This window comes from Ceratotherium simum, chromosome 5 (assembly GCF_057802395.1).
Source record: "Ceratotherium simum simum isolate JZ-2026a chromosome 5, ASM5780239v1, whole genome shotgun sequence".
NCBI classification, from domain to species: Eukaryota; Metazoa; Chordata; class Mammalia; order Perissodactyla; family Rhinocerotidae; genus Ceratotherium; species Ceratotherium simum.
Window position 1 is genome coordinate 11,561,487 of NC_141904.1, and position 16,081 is coordinate 11,577,567.

The 16,081-nt window shown below is 37.0% G+C and overlaps 1 protein-coding gene across 4 annotated transcripts in view; it reads left to right on the top strand.

Moving 5' to 3' along the window:
* XRN1 (5'-3' exoribonuclease 1) overlaps positions 1 to 16,081 on the top strand; it is a 116,366-nt gene that overhangs the window by 83,399 nt on the left and 16,886 nt on the right. For all 4 annotated transcript variants that reach the window (XM_087430445.1, XM_087430446.1, XM_014789045.2 and 1 more), the window contains exons 31-34: positions 1,824 to 2,031; positions 3,847 to 3,942; positions 10,132 to 10,240; positions 15,401 to 15,462. In XM_087430445.1, the coding sequence (XP_087286571.1) occupies positions 1,824 to 2,031; positions 3,847 to 3,942; positions 10,132 to 10,240; positions 15,401 to 15,462 (475 nt within the window). The remainder of the gene's footprint in view (positions 1 to 1,823; positions 2,032 to 3,846; positions 3,943 to 10,131; positions 10,241 to 15,400; positions 15,463 to 16,081) is intronic.

The following is a 16,081-nucleotide window of genomic DNA, read 5'->3' on the forward strand; positions in this document are numbered from 1 at the left end:
CCTCGATGCGCACCCGGGATCCGAACCCGGGCCGCCAGCATCGCAGCGCGCGCACTTAACCACCAAGCCACAGGGCCGGCCCTGTATTTGTTTTTAATTTAACATGGGTGAGACTTATGCAAGTCTGTTTTGGGGGAGCACAAAATTTAGAGTAGCAGGAAGAAAGATCATAATAGAATAAGAGGCACCATGGAATATTAGAAAGGGTAAGCTCTCTCACTTAACCTTTGTGTTACCTTGGGTAGGTTAGTTAAAAGCATTCTGACTCGCAATTTCCTCATCTATGATGTAGATAAATACTTCACTAAGATATTGTGAGGATTGAATGAAATCCTTTCCAAATTTCCTTTCTCTTTTCTGAAAACCAGTACGAAAACTCAACTAAATTTAGCTTAGTTTCTTTTTCTCCTCTATTTTGATTAGTGGGTAATTAAAATAAAAAATTGATTCTTCTCGCTTAGCCTCTTTGCATAAAATCACAATTTTCAGTCCTTATACCAAGTGATCACCTTCAGAATGCTATTATTGTTGTTTTGCAATTTGAATGTGCCTGTTACCCAAAAACTATACTGTCTGCACTCTTCAAATGCAACAGCAGAGTCTGTATCTCATATCTCATTTTATTTTTCATGAAAGTGTTTGGTTACCAATAACCTTAGCCCAATTACTTTGAAAAAATATTTTTAAGATGATTAACTTTTTTCTCAGTGTCTTTTTTTTCTCTTCTAGGTAGAGGCAGTGAATTTCTTGACTAGTAGAGAGCTGGGAAAAAATTACCTGCCTGCAGTATATTCATTTCTATAATGCAGAATCTTTAAGTATAGTTCTCACAAAAATGTATTCTAGCAATCTTACAAATATTTCTCATAAAAGAATTCTATTTCTCCATGATCTTGCAATATAAGATAATTATATTCTCAGAAAGGAAAAAATAGGTGATAGAGTTGAAAACTTTTGACGAGAGAAGGCTTATTTTAATATCTAAACCTTATCAAGGCCAGGAAGGAAGGAAATCACAAATACTTGTCTCTTAAGGCTTCCCAGGTCCAGGATTTTAAGATGGGAAGATGAGGATAAAAAAAGCCTGGACTCAACAATTGATCCGGAGACAAATGTCATCACAGCTAACCTTTGCCCTGTTGCGTGGAGTAGAGCCACACTAAGAATGGCTCCACACTTGGGTAGCTCCTGGGCTTTCGTAACCCAGACTGTACAAACCACAGTTGTTTAGGGCTGGCCCCGTGGCTTGGCGGTTTGGTGTGTGCGCTCCGCTGCTGGCGGCCCGGGTTCGGATCCCGGGCGTGCACCTACGCACCGCTTCTCCGGCCATGCTGGGGCCGAGCCCCACATGCAGCGGCGGGAGGGATGTGCAGCTGTGACATGCAACTATCTACTGGGGCTTTGGGGGGGAAAAAAAACAAACAAACAAACAGTTGTTTAAAGAAGTTTGACATTTAATTCATAAATTTTTAGTTAGCTATTATGTTGCAAGCCTTCTGAGGGCAAACTAACAGACATTCACACACACACACACACACACACACACACACACACACCCCTACACATACAACTACACCTCTAGAACAGTTTTTTCCCCCACTTAGTAGCACTGAATAGTCTATTTGGAAACTTTTCAGAAATATATCATCTTATAAATTGAGATCTTTCTATGATTTCAAGTTCCTGTACTGAATTTAAAAGTGATATTTCTTAATTCAGATTATGGATTATGGGTTGTCCACCCAAAAATTATTTGATTCTTCTGCTCCCTAGCAGATTTAGTATTATTTCCCTCTGACCCCGATATAACTTTTTGCTTTTAGGTGCTCACCTGGTAGAGGTTATCGGCTGCCGACAAGTGCCTTGGTGAACCTTTCTCATGGGAGTCGCTCTGAAACTGGAAATCAGAAGTTGACAGCTGTTGTGAAACCACAGCCAGCTGTGAATCACTATAGCTCAAATTCATCAATTTCATCTGGGCGTTTGGGAGGCCTGAACCATTCCCCTCAATCACTTTTTATTCCTACTCAAGTAAGACTCTTAGTCTTTAATTTCTCTCCGTCTCTTTACAAATCACAGGCAGACTTTGTAAATGGAAACCTAATTCAACTTAGTTTTTTAAAAAGTTTTGGTTTGACTCAGTTTCAGATTTGTTTTAAGCTAATAGGCTTACTTAGCTAGTATACTATTGATAGCATTCTACCTCTGTTATAAAATTATATTAAAGAAGAAATTCATTTATTTAAATAATGAGCTTGGGAATGTCTGTTAAAAAAAATTTGAAATGTTTTCTTATATAACCCAAATGTTCTATGCTATCTGCTGTGAAATGACAGTTTTGAAAGCTAAAAGGGAAAAGACTATCTCATGTTTATCATAAGCAATTTTCAAGTTTCTACCATGCAACTCGTGAGTGATTTCATTTAGTTCATCTTCCTGGGGAAAAAATTTAATTGTTTTGTATGAGACACTTTATTTAATTCCATGGCCCCAAATCTTAACCACACTTGTTAACCCAGTTAATACGAGTTTATTATAGACTAATTAGAGAACACAGATAAGTAGATAATAATAAAGGAAACAAAAGCAAAAATGCTCTCAAATCTCATAGGTAACCATGTTAAATTTTGATGCATATTTTTCCAGAGTTTTAATCTGAATGAAGTCAGTGCCCCATAAGTAATAGCTGATTTTTTTTTTTTTTTTTTTTAAAGATTTTATTTATTTTATTTTTTCCCCCCAAAGCCCCAGTAGATAGTTGTATGTCATAGCTGCACATCCTTCTAGTTGCTGTATGTGGGACTCGGCCTCAGGATGGACGGAGAAGTGGTGCCTCGATGCACACCCGGGATCCGAACCCGGGCCACCAGCATCGCAGCGCGCGCACTCAACCACCAAGCCACAGGGCCGGCCCAATAGCTGATTTTTTAATCTATTAGATTACTTTTGTGTAAGGTGAAGATTTTAAAAATAAAATCGTTAGACGTTAGTTAATATAGCAGTACATTAGAAGACAAAAAAGTCTGTTGGTGGAGATATGGATTCAGTATAATCTTTTAAAGCATTTGTTATGCTTTAAATACTTTGCAATAAAACCATTCAAAACCGATTACTTATGAATCGGTTTTCACTCCAATGGAATGCTTTTATGATTATTATACTGAGCTCCAGAAAAAAAGAACTGAGATTTCAGATAATGAAAATTAAATATCCTGTCTACCACTAAATAACTTTAATGAATAAATTATTTGATTTTTTAAAAGAATCTTTCTTTTTTCTTTTTTTTTTGTGAGGAAGATCGGCCCTGAGGTAACATCTACTGCCTATCTTCCTCTTCTTGCTGAGGAAGATTAGCCCTGGGCTAATATCTGTGCCCATCTTCCTCTATTTTGTATATGGGACGCCACCACAGCATGGCTTGATGAGTGGTGCGTGTGTCTACACCCGGGATCCAAACCTGCAAATCCCAGTCCTTTGGAGCAAAGCACACGAACTTAACCACCACGCCACTGGGGCAGCCCCTCTTTTTTCTTTTCTTTTTTTCTTTTTTGCTGAGGAAGATTCGCCATGAGCTAACATCTGTTGCCAATCTTCCTCTTTTTTTTTTTCACTTGAGGAGATTAGCCCTGAGCTAACAACTGTACCAGTCTTCCTCCATTTTGTATGTGGGTCACCGCTACAGCGTGGCTGATGAGTGGTATATGTCTGCACCCAGGATCCAAACCCACGAACCTGGGCCGCCGAAGCGGAGTGTGCCAAACTTAACCACTACACCATGGGGCCAGCCCCAAGAATCTTTATTTTTTCATGTTTCAGTTCCTTAAGAATTTTTTTGTTTTTTGCCAGGTATCTACTAAAGATGATGATGAATTTTGCAACATTTGGCAGTCCTTACAGGGATCTGGAAAAGTTCAACACTTTCAGCCAATTCTACAAGATAAGGTTAGTATACTTTGTTTGATGGATGTTTCATTTCTAAAAATATATTTTTTTATTTCTCTTTAAGGTATGCAGTGATTAATTTTCTCCTGAAATCTCATAAAATAGAAATAACAGTTTTGATCATGAATTGTCATAGTTCTCTTCAGCCATATGTAAAAGTTTTTGGACCAGTGAGTGAGAATATAGATAATTTTTGTTTTAAATCAGTTTTGGATTTTTTTTTTTAGTTGTTTACAAAATCATAATAACCATACAGTCACGCATCGCTTAACAACAGGAATACATTCTGAGAAATGTGTTGTTAGGCATTTTTGTCGTTGTGTGAACATCATAGTGTACTTATACATACCTAGGTGGTACAGCCTACTACACACCTAGGCTATATGGTACTAATCTTATGGGACCACTGTTGTATATGCAGTCTCTCATTGACTGAAACATCATTATGCAGCGCATGTGACTATATTTTAAATTCAACAGAGGCCTTAAGGGCATTCATTAACTTATTCATTTCCACTTGAATATGTAGCTTTATGCTGGCAGTTGGTTCTCTTGAATATGAATGAGCAAATTCACATTCCTTGCTAGAGATTAAGAAGAGGAAAGAAATTCTGCTAAAAGGGTGGACTCAGATAAAAAAAGGAAGAATTAAAGGACTGAATTCCTACTACATTTTTTGCTAGTTACTGACCAACCTTCTCAGCTTAGTTCAAGAAGGAATGTTCTCTCAGGTTTATAAACCAGTAGCCTGCACCATGAGGGCCTCATTTATTCTAATGACCTCTAGTGATGGTGGCATTACCAGAGCTAGAGAGGGGAAAATAGCAAAGGGACGGATGGTAAAATAAACATAAAAAGTGAGAGTGACAAAATGCACAGGTCTCCTCTGCCAATATGCTGTTATAAATGTTCCTTAGATCATCCGTAATTCTTTCTACCTAAATGTAATCTGTATCCAGATTTTCAAACCCTCTTTTCCTCTCTAATTTATTAGGTACTGCTTACCACTCATTCTTCAGGAGTGCTTTGTTATTCATTCATTCAACACATATTTAATGGAGTGCTTGCCATATGCCAGGCATTATTCTATGCAATGAGAATATAGCTATAAAACAAAAATCCTGGCCCTCATACAATTAGTATTCTAAGGAGGAGAGGACAATAAATAAGTAAATTACATGGTATCTTAGATGATAATATATAAGTTAGAGAAAAATTGCAGGGAAGAGGATAGAGAATTTGGGGGGGAGGGAAGGGGAGGTTTTACAGTTTAAAATGAAATGATCGGGGCCAGCCCGGTGGCGCAAGCGGTTAAGTGCGTGCGCTCTGCTGCGGTGGCTCGGGGTTCGCCAGTTTGGATCCCGGGCATGCACCGTCGCACCGCTTGTTAAGCCATGCTGTGGCGGCGTCCCATATAAAGTAGAGGAAGATAGGCACGGATGTTAGCCCAGGGCCAGTCTTCCTCAGCAAAAAAGAGGAGGATTGGCATTGGATGTTAGCTCAGGGCTGGTCCTCCTCACAAAAAAAAGTAAAAAAATAAAATGGAATGATCAGGTAACATTTGAGCAAATATTTGAACGAAATGAGGAGTAGGGGATATAGGTATCTGAGGGAAGAGTATTCAAATTCAAAGGCCCTCTTGGGGAAAACCATCCCTGGCATACTCAAGGAAAAGAAAGAAGACCATTATGATTGAATCAATAGGGTGAATTGTAGGAAATGTAATTAGAGAGGTGACAGTCAATACCATGCAGGACCTTCTGGGCCATTATAAGGACATTGGCTTTTATTCAGTGAGATGGGAAATCAATGGAGGGTGTTGAGCTGCAGAATGACATGATCTGACTTATCTTTTAATAGGATCACTCTGCTTGCTATTTTGAGAATAGAATGTGGAGAGCCAGGGTGGAAACAGAAATTAATTAGGAGACTACTGAAATCAAGTTAGATTGGACCAGAGTAGTAGGAGCCTGTAAGAAGTGGTCAAATTCTAGACGTATTTGAAAGAGATTGCCAGCTGATGATGAACTGGATATGTGTTGGTAAAAGAGAAAGAATGGATTAAAGGATGTGACTTTTAAGGTCTGAGTAACTAAAAGGATAGAATGGCTATTAACTGAGTTGGGGAATATTACAGGTCGAGTAGCTTTGTAGAGGAAGATCGGGAGTTCAGTTTTGGGCATGGTAAGTTTGAGGTGTATGTTAAACATTTAAGTGGAGATATAGAGTTGGACATTGGAGTATTGGAGTGGAGATGTAGAGTTAGACATTGAGTCTAAAGTTATGGAGGATGTCCAAGCTGGAGAGAGAATGTGGGAGTCATCACACTTATGTGTGTGTGCACACATGTGCATGTGTGTATATCTGTATATCTATATCAATTTATCTGTATCTAAGGAAGTGAATGTAGATAGAGAAGAAGTCAAATCACTTAGCCGTAGAGAATTCCTTCTTTAAAGAGTCAGAGAGAGTAGGTGAAACTGACAAAGAAGACTGAGAAGGAAGAACAATGAGACAGGAAGAGAACAAGGAAAGGGTAGTGTCTAGATGCCAAGTGAAGAATGCATGCGTTTTCAACTTTGTCAAATGCTGCTGATGGATCAGTTAAGATGAAAACAGAGAATTGACCATAGAGTTTAGCACATGAAGGTCACTAGGAACATTGACAAGAGCAGTTTCAGTAGAGTGATAGGAATGAAATATTGATTAGAGTGGGTTTAGGAGAGAAGGGGAGAAGAGAAATTGGAGGCAGCAAACATGGGCAGTTCTTTCAAGCACTTTTGCTCTAAAAGGGAACATTGCCCTGAGTCCCCTCTTGCTTTTCCCTGTTTGTTCAACTTCTTTATTAACCTCTGTTCTTCCAATCTTTCCCTGGGAACTGTTCCCCAAAACTCAACAATAGTTTTCTTTTCCCTTTTGCCTTATTGCTTGACTGGTGACTTGGGCTCTTAGCTCTCTGCTAATTACCACTCTGTCTCCATCTCCAATTCCAACCTCTCAAACAAGATCTAACTAACCCAGTTTCTCTAACTTTCTGGAAGACAAGTATAGACAGATGCCTGACTATCACCTCAGCCCGTAAGATGTCTTGGAATTGACCTCACCTACGGCCTCTTCTCTTATCCTCGTTTCTAACACTACCATTTCCCCAGGCATATAATCTGAAAAGCATGGAGTCAAAAATGTTTGCTCTTTCTCTCTAATATTTTTTTGCAGTGAGACCTCAAATCTGTTTACTCCTTCTCAGTTCCCGCAACTGGACCTTACATTGTCATCCCAGGCCTAGATTAACCTCCTGTCTGTGCTTCTTGTTTCTTATCTCTTTCTTTCCTAGTTCTTCTTACATAGTCGTGCCTGATTAATCTTTCCTAAAGATCCTTTTACCTGTGTTGGCCCTATGGCATAATTGGGCAAAGTATCTAATTAATAAGAGCTCCTGGGTTTGAACTCAGTTTATGCCCTGAGACAGTGTGGTGTGGTAAATCTGGTATTGGACTCAGAATCGGGAAATCAGGTTTTGTGACTCAAATTGAGCAAATCTAAGTTCCCTGGGCCTCAGTGGCCTCAGGTATAAAATTAAGGCATTAGACTTAGATGACCTCAGAGGTCTTTTTCAGCCCTAAAATAGTGTTATTCGAATATTCTAGAATGTATAAGGCTCCCTGTTTAGTACTAGTGGAATTCAACCTCAACTCAACCTAATATTTAAGCCTTCTGTAATCTAACCCTACCTAATTCTGATATGTCCAACTGTTTGGTAAAATGGTCTATTTCCAGTCAGATTGGTCTCTTTACTTTCCCTTTCCCACAAACAGATAATTCCTATATTAGGTTATATATTCTTGTTGTTCCTTCCACTTAGGATGCCCTTTCCTCTCTCACTACCAGAATTCCCCTAGGTCTCAGTCAAAGTCTGCTAGTTATGTTACCACCTGTCTCCTTGAGATGGAACTCAATGCTTGATATTATATTTCCTCAGAATCTTCTACATGCATCCCCTGTTATTGGATGCTATTTCATTATTTATATTAGCTGAACACTTTCATGTTTTATCTCCTGTATGTTCCAAGAATTATGAGCCACCGTATATAACACTTGTATCCCCGAAACATTAATAAGCAGCCTGGTATTCATCTGATGGGCAAATTCTAGAGAACTCAACATAAAAAAAAGGATTCAAGCTTCTGGAAAAGGCAAAACTATAGAGACAGTAAAAAGATCAGTGGTTGCCAGGGGTTAGGGGGAGAGGGAGGGATGAATAGGCAGAGCACAGAAGATTTTTAGCGCACTAAAAATACCCTGTATGATACTATAATGGTAGATACATGTCATTATACGTTTGTCCAAACCCATAAAATATACAACACCACGAGTGAACCCAACGTAAACTATGGACTTTGGGTGATAATGATATGTCATTGTAGGTTCATCAGTTGTAACAAATATACTAGTCTAATGGGGGAGGCTATGCATGTGTGGGAGCATGGGGTATATGGGAAATCTCTGTACCTTCCTCTCAATTTTGTTGTGAACCTAAAACTGCTCTAAAAAAACGTCTTTAAAAAAAATTCAAGCCTTTATTGGCAAAATATGATAATGTGACTAACACAAATAGCATTATGTAGATATCAAATAGAACAACCAGAAAAACTATACTCAAAACTAGAATATTTTCTAATTAAACTTATGGCACGCTTTTTCTCTGAAATGGTGCTGTGAACGTGAGTTAGAGTTGGAGCTCAAATGTCAGCTCTCCTATTATTTAGTTTTATAACCAAATTATCACTTTGAGCCTCGGTTTACTCAACTATACAATGGAATCAAAATATACCATAGCATTTTTATGATTATAACATTGTTATAATGATGTTAAGTTAATGGATGCAAAGTACATCTTACCATGCCTGGCACATACTAGATACTCACACAATATTCATTCATACCAGTCTATTGATCCTAATGTTCTAATTCCCTACCTTAGAGTCAAAATCCCCCGTAATGTACTGCTGTAACCCAAAACCCCACCAGCCATTGTGCTGTGCAGGTGGAAATCTCTTGGCGATTTTGACTCTTCGAGACTAAAGAGCCCTGGGTGCTCCTGTGGATATGAGCGCATTGGACCTTCCTTCACACTCTAGTGCATATCACAACTATTTTGGAACATTCCCACTGCCAAATAGGACATGGTGTGCCTTTGTACCTGGTGTTTATTTGTCTGTGCTAGAAGAAAATAAATAGGGCCCACCAAAAGCAAAATTGTGAAATGATTAATTTGTATTGAACATCTCCAGCCTCTGCTTTTGCTTCCTCTTCCCATTTCATCTGTGGCAAGTTTTGTCTCTTTTTGCCTTCAGGCCTTCTTTCCCTATCAGAAAATAAAAGGATCTGATATGATCTCGATATGAAACTTACTCATGCCATTTCACTAGTTGTGTCCATTCCTGCACTGTCTCAACTACTGTAGCTTTATAATCAGTCTTGCCGTCTGGTAGTAGTCTTTCATCATTTGAAAACCTTGACAATATAAATATTAATTAATAAAATCACGTATCTGGGGAAGGGATGTGGAAGGGCTGATATCCTCAACTTTCATAACAGAGAGACAGAAATGATGAATTTTCAAAAACTTTTTAATGGAAATTTTTAAAATCATGAAGTGAAGAGAATAGTATAATGAACCCACAGGTACCCATCCCTTACCTTGCACATAGCCAATCCTATATTTTATATAACACTTACTCATTTCCCAACCCCACCTACCTCAGAGACAGCATTATTTTGAAGCAAATCTAGAGGGATCTTTAGAGGCTGATATTTCTATTGTGAAGAAATGTTTACCTAAAGTTTAATATTTTCTTCAGTTTCTGTATTAAGTTCAAGCAAAATTAGATTTAATTCTTTCTATTGAAAGTAGCGGTTTTGTAAAGTGATAGTTTTCTATGTATTTTGCTATTAAAGTAATGCATAGAGAAACATCTGGAGTGATGATTATTATGTTAATAATGGGTGGTGGAATATGAGTGGTTTTTTAAATTCTCTATACTTTTCTGCATTCCTTAAATATTTTTCTAATGAGCTATATAACTTTTATGAAAATGATAAGGTAATTATTTATTAAACATTGAGGAAAAGAAGTGGTTATAATATTAAGAGTTTGTTTAAATCATTTATAAGAATTTTAACTTTCAGGGTGCAGTTCTACCTCAAGAAATAAGTCAAGTAACTCAACATCATAAATCTGGCTTTAATGACAACAGTGTTAAATGTCAGCAAAGAAAACATGAGCCTCACAGAAAATGTAAGTTTTAAGTTAGAAAAGTATACTTGTGTTGCTAACTGCTTCCTTTTATTTTTGTTAATTAATAGCTTTACTGAATTATAATTCACATAGCATAAAATTCATCCTTTTAGAGTACACAATCAGTGGGTTTTTTGTATTTTCACAAAGTCGTACAACCAATGCCACTATCTAAGTTTAGAACATTTTCATCACCCCAAAAAGAAATACCATACCTATTAGTAGTTATTCCTCCAGCCCCTGGCAACCACTCATTTACTTTTTGCCTCTATGGATTGGCCTATTCTGGACTATTGGCCTATTCATATAAATGGAATCATAAAATATGTGACTTTCTGTGACTGGCTTCTTTCACTTGGCATAATATTTTCAAGGTTCATCCATGTTGTAGCATCTGTATCAGTACTTCATTCCTTTTTATGGTTGAATAATATTCCATTGTACATTTTGTTTATCCATTCATCCATTGATGGATATCTGGGTTGTTTCCACTTTGGGGCTGTCATGAATAATGCTGCTGTGAATATCCATGTATAGGATTCTGTGTGAACATATGCAATTCTCTTGGGTATATATGAATGAGTAGAATTACTGAGTCATGTGTTAACTCTATGTTTAACTTTTTGTGGAACTACCAAACTGTTTTCCAAAATGGTTGTACCATTTTACATTCCCAGCAGCCATATATGAGGGTCTAGTTTCTCTGCATCCTCCATAGCACTTGTTAGTGTCCATCTTTCTTATGATAGCCATCCTAGTACGTGTAAAGTGGAGCCTCCTTGTGGTTTTCATTTCCAATTCTTTAATGATGAACAACATTGAGCATCTTTCGTATGCTTATTGCCTGTTTGTATATCTTCTTCAGAGAAATGTCTATTCAAATCCTTTGCTCATTTTAAAATTGGGTTATTTGTCTTTTTATTCTTGGGTTGTAAAAGTTCTTTATATATTCTCTATACTAAGTGCTTATTCATTATTTGATTTGCAAATATGTGCTCTCATTCTGTGGATTGTCTTTTAACTTTATAGTGTCCTTGAAGCACAAGAGTTTTTAATTTTGATCAAGTTCAACTTACCTATTTTTTTTCTACGTTTTCTTTGGTTGCTTGTGCTTTGGGTGTCATATCTAAGAAACCATTGCCTAATCCAAGGTCACAAAGATTTATATTTATGTTTTCTTCTAAGAGTTTTATAGTTTTAATTCTTAAATTTAGGTCTTTTTTCCATTTTTGAGTGTTTGTATATGGTATGAGGTAGAGGTCCATATTCATTCTTTTACATGTGGATATCTATTTGTCCCAGCACCATTTGCTAAAACACTGTTCTTTCCCCTATTGAATTCTCTTGGCACTCTTGTCAAAAATTAATTGACCATAGAGGGCCGACCCCATGGCCTAGTGGTTAAGTTCAGCATGCTCCACTTCGGCAGCCCAGGTTCAGTTCCCGGGTACAGACCTACACCCCTCAGTGGTGGCCATGCTGTGGTGGTGACACACATACAAAATAGAGGAAGACTGGCACAGATGTTAGCTCAGGGTGAATCTTCCTCAGCAAAAAAAAAAAAAATTAATTGACTGTAGATGTATGGGTTTATTTCTGACATCTCAATTTCTTTCCACTGATCTATATGCCATCTTTATGCAAACAACACACCATCTTAATTGCTATAGCTTTGTTATAAGTTTTGAAATTGGGAAGTTTTGGTCCTCCAACTTTGTTTTTCTTTTTCCAAATTGTTGTGTCTGTTCTGGTCCCTTGTACTTCCATATGAATGTTAGGATCAGCTTGTCTCTTTCTGCAAAAATGGCAGCTGGAATTTTTATAGGGATTGCATTGAATCTGTGGATCACTTTGGGTGGTATTGTCATCTTAACAATATTAAGTCTTCCTATCCATGAACACAAAATGTCTTTCCATTGTTTTGTTGTTGTTGTTGTTGTTGTTGTTTATTGCAGTAACACCCATTGTTTGTCTTCTATAATTTCTTTCAATAATGTCTTGTAGTTTTCAGTGTACAAGTCTTACACTTTTTTAGTTAAATTTATTCCTAAGTATTTTATTCTTTTTAATGCTGTTGTCAATGAAACTGTTTTCAGTTGGAATGGAATGGAATTTAGGGGAGCTGGGATTGTCCATTGCTATTTATAGAAATAAAACTATTATATATTGATCTCGTATTCTGCCATCTTGCTGAACTTGTTTATTAGCCCTAATTTTTTGTGGCTTCGGCAATTAGAGATAGTTATACTTCTTCCTGTATAATCTGGATGCCTTTTATTTCTTTTTCTTGCCTAATCGCTCTGGCTAAAACCACCAGTACAACGTTGAATAGAAGTGGTGAGAGTGAACATCTTTATCTTTTCTTGATCTTAGGGATAAGCTTTCAATCTTTCGGCATTAAGTGTCATGTTAGCTCTGGGGTTTTGGTATATGCCCTTTATTAGGATGAAGAAGTCTCCTTCTATTCCTAGGTGGTTGTTTTCTTGGAGAGACGTTACATTTTGTCAAATGCTATTTTTGTGTCTATGGAGGCAATCAGATGGATTCTGTCCATTATTCAATTAATGTGGTATATTCCATTGATTATTTTTCATATGTTGAACCAACCTTGTATTTCTGGGACAAATGCAAGGTGTATAATCATTTTTATGTGCTACAAGATTTGATTTGCTAGTATTTTGTTGAGGATTTTTGTTGATCTGTATTCATAAGGGATGTTTTAAGTTTTCTTTTCTTGTGATGCCTTTGATTTTGATATCATGGTAATACTGACCTCATAGAATGTTGGGAATAACACTTTGAAAGAGCGCTAGCCTCATTCTGATCTCTCTGGTGGCAGCCAAGCTATTGGTTTCACCAAAACAGCTGGCTGTACTTTTCAAGGCTACATGGAGCTGGAGAGTGGGGAATGGGACTAGAGCAAGTTAAAATGCCACAAAGCTCACTATTCTAAGATTCAGTCTTTTTCTTGAATAAACACTCTCTGGATTGCTGCAAGCCTTTGATTAACTTCCAGAGTTCTGAAAAATTGGATTCTGGTAATTTATGCCCATTTTCTCATTGCTTTTATGGAGGAGAGAATTTTTAGAGGTCCTTACTCTGACATTTTTGCTGATTTTGCTCACTAACTACTTTTGGAGATAAATTTTATTTAGAGTAATCAATTTACTTTTCTGTGTGTAAACACTTGCCAATTAAATTAGTCCAAACTATATTACAGATTTTTGTTAAAAATATGTACAAATATTTTGTTGTTAATACTATCTTACATAATTTATATATTTTTACTCTTTTCATTCCTTTAGTAGTGTCTGCTATGTTCCAAGCACGGTAGGGAATGCAGATGCAGGGATGAGAATCTTCATCTTGCAGTTACTGTTTCTCTTCTCTTGATCAAAGTATTCCCAAACTGCAGCAAATTGCTCTTCATGCTCAAAATGTGGCTCATTTGTTATTCATTCTTTTATTTATTCAACTGCTACCTATTGAGCTGTTATGTGCAAGGCACTGTTCTAGGTGCTAGGAATATGTGAGTGAACAAGACAGACAAATATCCTGGCTTAATGGACTTTACATTCTGAGGTGGATAATAGGCAAGTAAACAATAAATTCCATAATCTGTAGTAATGATAAGTGCTATGATGAAAAATAAAGCAGATTAAGAGAAAAAAGTGATGGGGTGCTATTTTAAATAGGATAGTCAAGGAATGCCTCTATAAGGACATAACATTTGAGCAGAGACTAAAATAAAAGGGGAGCAGAATGGGATAAGCTATGCAAAAAGCCTGTTGAAGAGCTTTCCAGCAGAGGAAGTGCACAATGCTGAGTCTAATTTATGATATTTAATATGTGCGTGGTATTTTATGTATCTATATATTACATGTAGTATTAGAGTGATTTTTTAAAATATTTTTCTAAAAAACTGTTTTCAAAAAAATTTTGTGGTTTTATAATTTTGGTTCAATTTGGTAACTGCTAGACTATTTTTTTGCACCAGTATCTGTAAGTTATTTTTGTTTCTTTTATATTTTAAGTTAAATGTGGATTAATGTTCCTATAAATCTGATAAATATAGCTTAAAGATTATTTATTTAATTGAACTGCATTGCGATTTTTCTTCAAATTATTATTTACATGAATATATGTAAACTATTTGCATTATGTGGAATTCCAATTAGTTTTGTGTGTATGTCTCAACAAAAGTTTAATATCGATACATGTCAATTCACTTTTTCTCCTTTTTGCAAGATTACTTCCTTCCTTCCTCTGTTCCTTACCTCCCTCTCCTTCCTCCTTTCCCCTCCCCTTTTTTTCCCTCTCTCTGTTCCCTCTTTTCCCTTCCCTTTCCATCTTTGTCCCTTCCTTCCCTCCTCTCTCATCCCATCCTTCCCCTCCCGCCATCCCCTCCCCTACATCTTTTCTCATCCTCTCTTTCTCCCTTTCCTCCCCCCGCCACTTCCGTCCTTCCTACTTTCCTCCCTTCCTTTCTTCCTTTTTCCTTTCTTCCTTCCTCTTCTAATTCATCTTTGTCATTTCCTCTACCATTCCCCCAATTTCCCCTTAACAGGAATACTGAAATAACTTCCTAAGTGGTCTCTCACTCTCCTTCTGTCTATCCAATAAGCCACTGCCATATTTTAATCTTCCTGAGGCACAATTCTGAACAGCTCACTACTTGCTCAAAACCTTTCTATGATTGATTGCCCATTGCCTACCAGTTTAATTCCATGGTCTTCAAAACCTTGCAGATTATTGCTCCAACCTGCTTCTCTAGTTCAGTTAAGCTCCATTCTACTCCTTAACCTCCAGTGGAACTGGTCTATTTAGAGCTCCATAGACACATTACTTGCTTTCTGCTTCCATGTCTTTTCTCCTATTATTTCCTTTGCCTGGAATACTTAGCCTCCTATTCTGCCCTTTGGAAACCTACCGTCCTTTAAGGCTCAATTAGATGCTACCTTTCCTTTTCTCTTATTGTTGTTATCTGTGAGTATCAATTCTACCCCTCATCTAGAATATAAATTCCTCAAGATTGGGCCTTTTTCTTCTTGGAATTCTGTGACTCTAACACAGTGCCTTGCTATGGTAAATATTTGGTAAATTTTCTTGGTGTGCAGCAAGTTCTTTCATTTACCAAAATTTCTATTTTCTTGTCTCTAGTTAAAGAAGAGTGTAAGAGTCCTAAAATGGAGAGTCGGTCACAAAAAATGTCAAATAAGCAGGTAAGCTTTCTTAAATCAGATTTCTAGTAGCCAACTTTCGATTGCGTTTGGTGGCTCTGTGGCATCTGACTGAATTTTGCAGCCCTTTCAACCAAAACCTTAAGGTGTGTGGCATGAGGTTTGCTAAAGTCTGACAGTCACTTGGCTGGAAGGTTGCACAGCTAGAGTCCAAAATTCGGAACTAGAGACACTTGAAGTCCTTGTTCCGCTGTTTAATAGCTAGGTGGCCTTGAGCAATTCTCTACACCTCTCACAGCCTCAATTTCTTCATCTTTAAAATGGAGATAAAAATAGATCATTTGTCTCTCTCAATATATATAGTTCATACATTCACACATACATACGAACATACCTACATACATAAGTGTGTGTGTGTGTATATATATCCATAAAATATGTGGAATTATGTTTATACATACAATGAAAGTATGTGGATCAACATAACAAAGTTAACAGTTAATTCTGTAGGTTAGGTTGGTGGGGGGAAGCTGAGATCATTTATGTTTTATTTTGTATAGTCTCTGCTGTTTGATAAGGAATATGTATACATTTTATAATCAAAGAATAACAAATTTTTAATCTAAAAAATTCAACATGTATACTTATGTGCATTTTGTGT